We start from the raw sequence: 9,508 nt of genomic DNA on the forward strand, positions 1-9,508 counted from the left end.
AGTAAGAAAGGAAGATTTGGTTAAAGAAATAGTTTTTTTAGTGCTTTAAATCATGTGAATTCTTGCAAATGTTTATTTTAATTGCGTTGGGTTTTTCTTTAAAAAAAAAACTATACTTTTCTTTAAAAAAAAAACAAAATACATGTTTTTGATAAACAAAAATGAAATACATAAGAGAATGAAATTTTAACTTAAAACATTTATTTTCATCTATAATCTAATTGCTTAATTTCTTTAAAAAATATTTATTTTAATTACTGTAGAATTTAAAAAAAAAATAGATTAAGAAAAACATGTAACAAAGTATCCTTTTTGGTATAATAGAAAGCAGGTTGTCTACTTGATTCACGTGAAAACGACGCCCTCAAAGCCGCCATCAAAACCACCGAAGTTTCAGGTTATGTCAACATCTCGTGTGGCATCCGGCGGGACCACCATGATGGGGATAAGTGGTCAATTCCTGCTGTCCCCACATCATCATCTCCAGGACAAAAAAATGGCGACTCCTACTAACAAAAGAATTCAGCACTGCCCCATCACTATCAACAAGGCAACAAGCCACTATCATCACTGCATCATGTAACCCACAGAGGCTTGAAAGTTTTAATAACGAGCATTTCTAGCATGGGATTGCTTAAAGAATTAAGGATGAGGTCTCTAATGCAGTGTTGTTTAGCTTAATATATTCATCCAGAATCCAAAATATTAGAAGCGAATTGACCATCACATCAGAAATTAATTCAATTCCTTTGTGTATATTGAATCTTGGTGCGTCAATATTTACAATTGTGTTTGGTAGAAGTATGGATGGAAGTTGGCTGATGCCATGTGGAAAATGGTCTAAACACCAAGGATACAGGGGATCCATGATCAATGAGCCAGTAACCCAATGCATCAGGGGAAAAAAAAAACAATCCAGCTTGACAGTAGCTGGAAGAAACCCGAGGATGGTACTGCAAAATGGAATGCTGAGGGTTCTTAGGGAAAGCGGGAAGTGCAGGAATTGGAGGCGTTCTGAGAGACGCATAGGGACTTTTGTTGTGCGTTTTCTCTTGCATGATTGAGGACATGGATTCAAATGAGACTGAAGTTTTCCCCATTACGAAAGCATTAGAGATTATTTTTCCTTCATCGTTGGCAAGCCAGCTTAATTGGGCTGTGGAATCAGATTCGGTTGGCAGTGGACGTTCCAACAAGCCATGGACGATGCTGCGTCTGTTTAATTCTATTTCCATTGAACAGTGGCCTTTCTTCATGTTTCGAGAGAGGGATATCGTGGCATGTCATTAGCAAAGCAGAACTTGATTTCATAGCTAGCATGACTATTACCTGTTCTCTGTTTTTTCCTTGAATTTCTTTCCTCTGTTTCAGCCACTCACTTGATGGGTATTGTCTATAGTTTCCTTTTGAATTAACGAACAAAGAAACAACAAATTAAAGAGATTACAACCAAGCAATGAAGTCTAACGTAAGATTAACACTATTTTTGGCTAGTTGGTCTACTGCATGGTTAGCCCCTCTGTGTGAGTGAGTGTAAAAATTGTTTCCCTCAACTGTCTTCTTAACAATATTTGAAGCTCATAAAAGGTCTCAACTTGCCAGGATCTTAATCTTGGGCTTTTTATATCGCCAGCAACTCTGCCTCACTCGAATCAATAAAGCCAGCAGTGCAGGAGAAATAAAACATGAACGCACCACCAATCCCAGCTGGTCCTGGTTTCCCCCATTGATGCTCACTTGCATGGCTTGTTGGAAAAGACTTGTATTATTTTTATTAGCTTCAACATTATATTCTTTCGATTCAAAGCTCATAGGGGCACACATGCATTAAGAAGAAAAGGAAAGAAACTTGAAAGCCAAACTAGATACTAATTACACAGTTATACGCATAATATTGATTACCGCCAAGCAAATGGCCTAACTTGCCAGCTTCCTATAAGGCCAGATTAACAAACTACTAGCGCAGCGGAAAGGATTATTTTCGTATCAACAACGAGTACGTCAAATTCTTCAAAGACCATTCAGGGGAAGATCCTCGACATCAACCCAAATATCTTGCCCCATCAAGATCATCACTTTTCGTTGAGCTCTAACCCTGTACCTCCTAACCATGTCACTATCTTCATCTCTCTCCATAAAGAAAACAACCCTGTCTTCGGGAGCAAGGCCTTTCTGCTCTACAAAACGATGCCAGGAAGAGCGTAGAAGAACGGGTTTTGGGTATGCTCCAGTCAGACGGGTTGACAAGCAAAACCTCCATACATTATCAGTAGCATCGACTGCTTCAAATTTCATCGTATGGGCTCCTTTAGGAAATGGAAAAGCCTCAAGGACATGGGTTGGAACTGAAAGAGTATATCCTATATGGGTTGGTTTTAGTTTCTTCGTGAAGAGATGAACTTGTTCCATTCCTTCTCAGGAGATAAAAAGAGTTTATGTGAAGAGTAAAAGCTAGGGTGGGAGCAGAGAATAGCTAAATAGACACTAGGAAACAAACTCAAGAGAATGATAGAGAGAAAGAGAGATGCTATATGTAACTTATAGAGATTTGACCAAAATTTGTGTTTAACCAATCATTCATTAATAAATTTTGGGCTTTTAATTATCTTTATCTCCAATCATTCATTAATAACTATGTGTATGTGATTATTGCGGCTTAGAAATAGATGAGAAATTAGAAACATAACTATAAAAATTGTAATTTAACCCTAATTTTATTTGGACAGATAATTTGTTATCATAAAGATAAACCCCATTGAGTTAAAAAAAAAAAAATCATTGGAGATTTGGTATTAGTAATTCGCGATTGAAACAGAGGTTGGAGCGAAAAAAATACAGTGCAGTTGAAACTATTATTAAATTATTAAATTAATATTTAATAGATTGATATTAAAAAAAAATAATACTGTAGATGATTATGATAACGGGCACCTTCCGAACTTCTTTTCTACACTTTCCCGTGTTCTTTTGTTTTCATCTCCTTCTCGACCGCGTAAACGAAAAAGCTTAAGAAAAAGTTTGCTCTGATTTAACTGCCGGCCAATCCGACGAAGGGGTGGTACAATATTTCAGTGGCCCACGACACATCACCATATTAAGCAATTCCTACCTGAGCTGTATCGGAGTGTGTTCTTGGATAGATCAGTTCTGTGGGCCATCGATCTACCACATAAGTTCAAAATAGATTTCTCAGTGATTGACTTGTTTTAGAAGTCAAAAGGGTACCTATAGCTAGGGGGATCTATAGTGATAAAGTGAAGTTGGGATTTGGTGTTTTCCACTATTTATCTCCTAAAATTACTATTTATTATTGTGAGAATTATAAATCGTTGATTTATGTGTCCATGGTTTATTTTTATTATTTTTATTAAAATAATTATATTTTTAAGAAGATATTCGACCCATATAATTTGATTTTCATTTAATTAAATTGAATAAGTGATAGTTTAAATTTTATTGAATTAAATTAAATTAGTAATTAGTTGGTTATTAAAACTATAATATTATATTAAAGAATCATTCCAATACAATAAATAAATTATTAAATAAAATTTTAAGATATAATTTATATTATTGTTTAGGATATTTAATTTTATATAATTTAAATTTAATTAAATTAAATAAATAAAATTATTAAAAATTTAGTTGAATCAAATAATTCGAGGGGTTAATGTTTTATTAGTTAATTAAAAACTTACGTTTCAAATCCCAAGTTTTTCATAGGAAGGCTGGATTAAAGAACTATTATTCTAATGAAAGGGTCCACAGCTGGTCTCAATCGTATTAAAGGAACTTTTATCCTTTGTTATGAAAGTCTTGAAAACTTGAGCACGACCTGGTCAGTTATTATTAATTATTAGAATCTTCACTGGACCTCTAGCATGCACATTAAGGCCTTAATCATTACGGCCATAAAGCATTGGAATGACTGGAAACATGGCTCAAATTATATTTTTTAAAATTTTAAATTTAATTTTATTTAGAATTAATTTTTTTATATTTTCCTATGATTTTAATACAGAAATGTTAAAAATATTTATAAAAAATAAAAAATATCATTTTAATATATTTTAAAAAAATTATTTAAAAACAACTACTTTAATATTTTCAAACATACCTTTATCAAATCTAAACATTACTTTATTACCATCAGAAATTGAAATAAAATTGGTGTAATTTCTGGGTTATGCTAAGGAAATTAAATTAAAGAAAAAACAGATGAAGACATTATGTTGGCGATGAGAAATCAGGCTAGCACTATCTCAATTACTATGTATATGTAAGAGTAATGATAATTTAATTTCTAAGCTAGCTATAGTTTTCTTCACTTCATTGTTTAATAATCTCAGATATCATTTTATATTTGGTGCACCATATTTTTCTTATTTGTTTTCTATTTTATATTGGAATAATTTTTAATTGATTTTTATATCAATCAAGACTTATCAAGGTTGAAAATCATGCCTAACCTTGAGTTGAACCCACCAGCTACCCAAAAGACTCATCATAGGTGAAAATTATGCTTAACCTTGAGTCGAATCACCGGATTCAATTAAAAAAGCAATACTAAGATTCAATTTAATAATATTTTAAATTTTAATATAATTTATTGTTTAGAATTAAGATTTTACTGATTTTACACAAGTTAAGATCTATTTCACTTATTTTCAAGATTTTAATTTGATTTTCCATAGTTGATATGATTTGATGGGTCGTGATTTTAATTGCACACGACAAATCTACATGCTATCACTTTTCAGTACACTCAAAGACTCTTAACACTTCTTTGATTGTTGTATTTTAGCTATATATGGCCTTATGAAGACATGTATGTGCTGCTTGCTCTTGATTTGAGTGGGAAAACCATGCCTTTAATCCAAAAAAAAAAAACCCACAAGAACCAAACAGTGCAATTATGAACGAGTCATGAATACTAATTAATTTAAAATTAATATATATATATATAGCATGCCTCAATATTGTGATTGTTAATTTAATCCCTGTAATAAAGTACCTAGATATCAATATCTCAAACAATAGCTAGTATCATGATGATGATGATGTTCATATCAATCCATACAACTTTAGCACACATGAGATTATGTGATGGAGGACAACCTTAGGTTTTTCCCTTTTGACTTTCCTAATAGATAATATAGTTATTTCTTCATTATCAATCGATGTTGTATAGTGATTATTCCACAGATTTAGTAAGGAGTAAGATTCCCAAAACAAAAAACATAAGATGTTCTTATACCATTAAGTGGATATATTTGTATTATATTTATTGCTCAAAGTTTTAATCTTAATTAAATCATGCGATCGCAAAGACTTGTAGTATGTATGTTTTGAGAAAAAGGAATGGAAGTAAGAGTAATGCAAAATAATCATAATAATAATAAGTCACTTTTATTTATTTGTGAAAAAATAAAAAAAAAATGAACACAAGTTTAATTTATTTCTTCCCAAATTCAGAGGAAATTGAATTAAATAAAAAAATAATAGGATTTTTCTCATAATATCCTCTAAAAAATTGTATTCATTTCTTTTCCATCAATAATACATCTAAACAAACAAATTAAGCTACATTTTCCCTCACTAACCAAACGAAAATCCTTAATTTCTTCTCCTTATTTTAGTTTCTCTCCTATCTATCCCTTAACATTTCTTATTTTCCATATAGATTATTAATTTATTTTTAATATAAATTATCCATTTAAAATTTGATGAAAAGAAACTTGTTCTTCATTTACCAAAGAAACTTATTCTCCACAATCATGCATGCCCTCGTTGCAATAAAATAAAATAAATAAATAAATAAAAAATCAAGGTTTAACAGACCATTACTTCTTTAATAATTAACATTGCTGATTCAAAAAATAAATAAATAAGAGTATTTAAAAGTCATCCATGCCATTAATTAGACGTCATAACTGTGGAAAAACTTGAACAGGTTGGTTTAGCGCCTGGAAATCTCCAGGAACCTGCCGACTGAGAAGTTTCCTCGATCGATCCTTCCCTTAGTTCTTAATTTCCACGACTTAGTCTATTTAATGTGGAGCCCATTGAAGAAATTAATAATGTTTAAGTTTCTCGGTTAAGGAAGAACAAGGACCACCAAGGAGCCACCAGAGGTAGCTTAGCAGGGATCAAACCCAGGGACCAATATTCCATGCTCAAGCAAGACAGTACGGTCGATCTCACACAATTCTTATAACCGTTCGACATAAAGATAACGTTGTCAACTGTGTAGTTAGCAAATTACAATTGCGATCTCAAACATTTAGATATTGTTTGGTAATTTTTAAAAAATTCAAATATTAAAAATTAATTTTTTTATGTGATTTGAATTATTTTGATGCAACTTTAAAAATAATTTTTTTAAAATAAAAAATATCAATATTATTTAAATATATTTTGATACAAAAAATATTTTAAAAAGTAAATGTAACCACACTCAAATATAGCATATATATTTATAGATTACATCAATTTGTATGATTTTTTTTAAAATCAAATAAATTTATCATAAAAATAATTAAATCTAATAAAATCAAATAAATTTATCATAAAAATAAATACAACTTTAACTAGATGAAATTGTTTTCATGCATGTATTAAGCTCCAAAGTTGTTATTTTAAAAACAAATTTAATTTTTTAAATTTAATTTTTGGTTGAATAGACCATTACTTCTTTAATAATCAACTTTGCTGATTCAAAAAATAAATAAATAAGAGTATTTAAAAGTCATCCATGCCATTAATTAGACGTCATAACTGTGGAAAAACTTGAACAGGTTGGTTTAGCGCCTGGAAATCTCCAGGAACCTACCGACTCAGAAGTTTCCTCGATCGATCCTTCCCTTTGTTCTTAATTTCCACGACTTAGTCTATTTAATGTGGAGCCCATTGAAGAAATTGTTGGTAATTAATAATGTTTAAGTTTCTCAGTTAAGGAAGAACAAGGACCACCAAGGAGCCACCAGAGGTAGCTTAGCTAGGATCAAACCCAGGGAACAATATTCCATGCTCAAGCAAGACAGTGCGGTCCATCTCACAAAATTCTTATAACCGTTCGACATAAAGATAACGTTGTCAACTGTGTAGTTAGCAAATTACAATTGCGATCTCAAACATTTAGATATTGTTTGGTAATTTTTAAAAAATTCAAATATTAAAAATTAATTTTTTTATGTGATTTGAATTATTTTGATGCAACTTTAAAAATAATTTTTTTAAAATAAAAAATATCAATATTATTTAAATATATTTTGATACAAAAAATATTTTAAAAAGTAAATGTAACCACACTCAAATATAGCATATATATTTATAGATTACATCAATTTGTATGATTTTTTTTAAAATCAAATAAATTTATCATAAAAATAAATACAACTTTAACTAGATGAAATTGTTTTCATGCATGTATTAAGCTCCAAAGTTGTTATTATAAAAACAAATTTAATTTTTTAAATTTAATTTTTTTATTGGATTTGAAATATTTATTTAATTCAGGTTTTATTAGTTACATCAGTTTATTTTACTTTTAAAATAGTTTTATATGTTAGTGAAATACAATTATTGACTTTCAAATCATTAAATAAAATCTTCTCTATAATTTAGACCTTTTTTATTTATTTATTTATCATTATACACTGCATTTAAATAGATTAATGAAGCCAAGAGTGACTTGCACAAATGATTAGCTAACTCACATTGAACATAAAATGAAGCATATAAAGTCTCGAAGTAGTATTGCACGTGATACATTAACATTTTAGTTTTGTGCAATATGAAAAGACAAGTTTGTTCATTCATGGAGATTGAATGATAAATTAAATTCTTGTATTTTTCAAACTTTTATTCATATGTGGATTAGTAATAGTGACTATAGATATATAATTTGCCAAGTATGATGTGACCATATATGTTCTTGATTATGATATTTTGTTTTTAACCCAAAAGGTCGGTGAAAGTCTTAATTATGATATTTTATTTTTAACCTGGAAGGTCGGTGAAAGATATTTGGTGTGCTTTTAAAGCCTTTAATTAATAAGCTAAAAATGTTGTGGTTGTTATTTTTAGTGCTGGAAAAAATTAATTAATTAATTATGTTAAATATCAATTGATTGAATCAAATTTCAACTTTATATCCTACTATCAGGTTCATCGAATCCAGGTTTGTCATAACCAAATTTTTTATTTTATTTATTTACTTTTTTTTTTATTTTTTTGATAAAAAAATAATAAATGAAGAATGAATTAAAATTTAAGTTAATAAAAACATGATTGGAAAGTTTAAATATTTAATTAAACTCTTGACTAGTTTAATTAATTAAATCAAGGGTTTAATTAGAGAATTAATAAATTTTGAGACTTAATTGAGCTTGGAATTAAGTTAATTAATTAAATTAAAAGAAATTAAAAAATTAATGAGTTTGAGGACTTAATTAAACTTTGACTTAATTAATTAAAAGAATCAGGGGTTTAATTGAAGAAATACCAAAGTTTGGAAGTTATTTAGAGAAAATTGTTGGAAAATTAAAGTTCAAGGACTAAATTGAATGGACTAAATTGAATAGTTTAGAAATTCAAGACTGTTGTGTAAATAACGTATCAAGTTAGGGATCTAATTGAAATTAACTGGAAAAAAATTAAAATAAATTTTAATTGATTAGGGGGTCCAATTGCCGAACTTCCAAAGCCTAGGGGTCAAATTGAAAACTCCCGTTTCTAGCCAAAACATCGTCGTTACCATGTCTTCTCCATCCCGAGTCAACAGGGAAGCTTCCTATTCAGCTGGGGAGCTGATAATCTGCAACAAACCCGATCTTGGATAACATTTGTTGCCAATAATCTCGTTCAAGGATTCCATAACACAGTCCTGCAAAGACAGGACTGGAGGCAGGGCCAATTTCTTTATAAAAGGGAGGAGAAACCCGAAAAATACAGAAGAACAACCCAAGAATTACAGAGCAGAGCAGAAAAAAAACCCAAACACCGGAGAAGAGAACAGAGGAAAAACAGAGAATAAATAAAGAGAAAGAAATAAGACAAAGAGAGTCAAAGAGAACAAGAGAGCAACAATACACAGAGACGAGTATTGGCTCTGCCATTTCCTTCGTCCCTGCAAACCACAAAAATCAAGAATCAAAGCAAATTCCCAGCAGGCCGGCCTTTTCATCATTTTCTCAGTTTCAAAAGTTGCTATGAAAATAAAGAGAACCCACCGACAATTGAAGACAAAAGGAAGATAAGGGGAAGCAGCAGTAGAATCCATCAGCGCTGCACGCATCGGCGTCTCTCAAAGCAGGTACGCTTTTCCTTTTCTCCTTTCATTCCCTGCAGATTGAATTTGGAAACACTATGCGAAGGTAACTTAATTACCTTCGCATAGTGCAGCACGTGTGAAGTTACTTCACGCGTGCAAGACTCAACCCAGCCAGGTCACTAGCTAGCTAGGGCCAGTGACAGGGCTAGGCTGGCTGGGCTCAGCCCAGCCCCT

At 30.8% G+C, this 9,508-nt stretch overlaps 1 protein-coding gene across 1 annotated transcript; it reads right to left on the minus strand.

Annotated features, from left to right (window-relative positions):
* Positions 1 to 2,010: 2,010 nt before the first annotated feature.
* LOC105111251 (uncharacterized) lies at positions 2,011 to 2,409 on the minus strand. Its single transcript, XM_011006562.1, has one exon. The coding sequence runs from the start codon at positions 2,407 to 2,409 to the stop codon at positions 2,011 to 2,013; it is 399 nt and encodes a 132-aa protein (XP_011004864.1).
* Between the last annotated feature and the right edge of the window lie 7,099 nt (positions 2,410 to 9,508).

The sequence above is a fragment of the Populus euphratica genome, unplaced genomic scaffold, assembly GCF_000495115.2.
Source record: "Populus euphratica unplaced genomic scaffold, PopEup_1.0 scaffold284.1, whole genome shotgun sequence".
Classification (NCBI taxonomy): domain Eukaryota; kingdom Viridiplantae; phylum Streptophyta; class Magnoliopsida; order Malpighiales; family Salicaceae; genus Populus; species Populus euphratica.

Bases quoted from the DNA above. Each gene is read 5' to 3' on its own strand.
- LOC105111251 (XM_011006562.1), bottom strand. From the start codon at position 2,409: ATGGAACAAGTTCATCTCTTCACGAAGAAACTAAAACCAACCCATATA.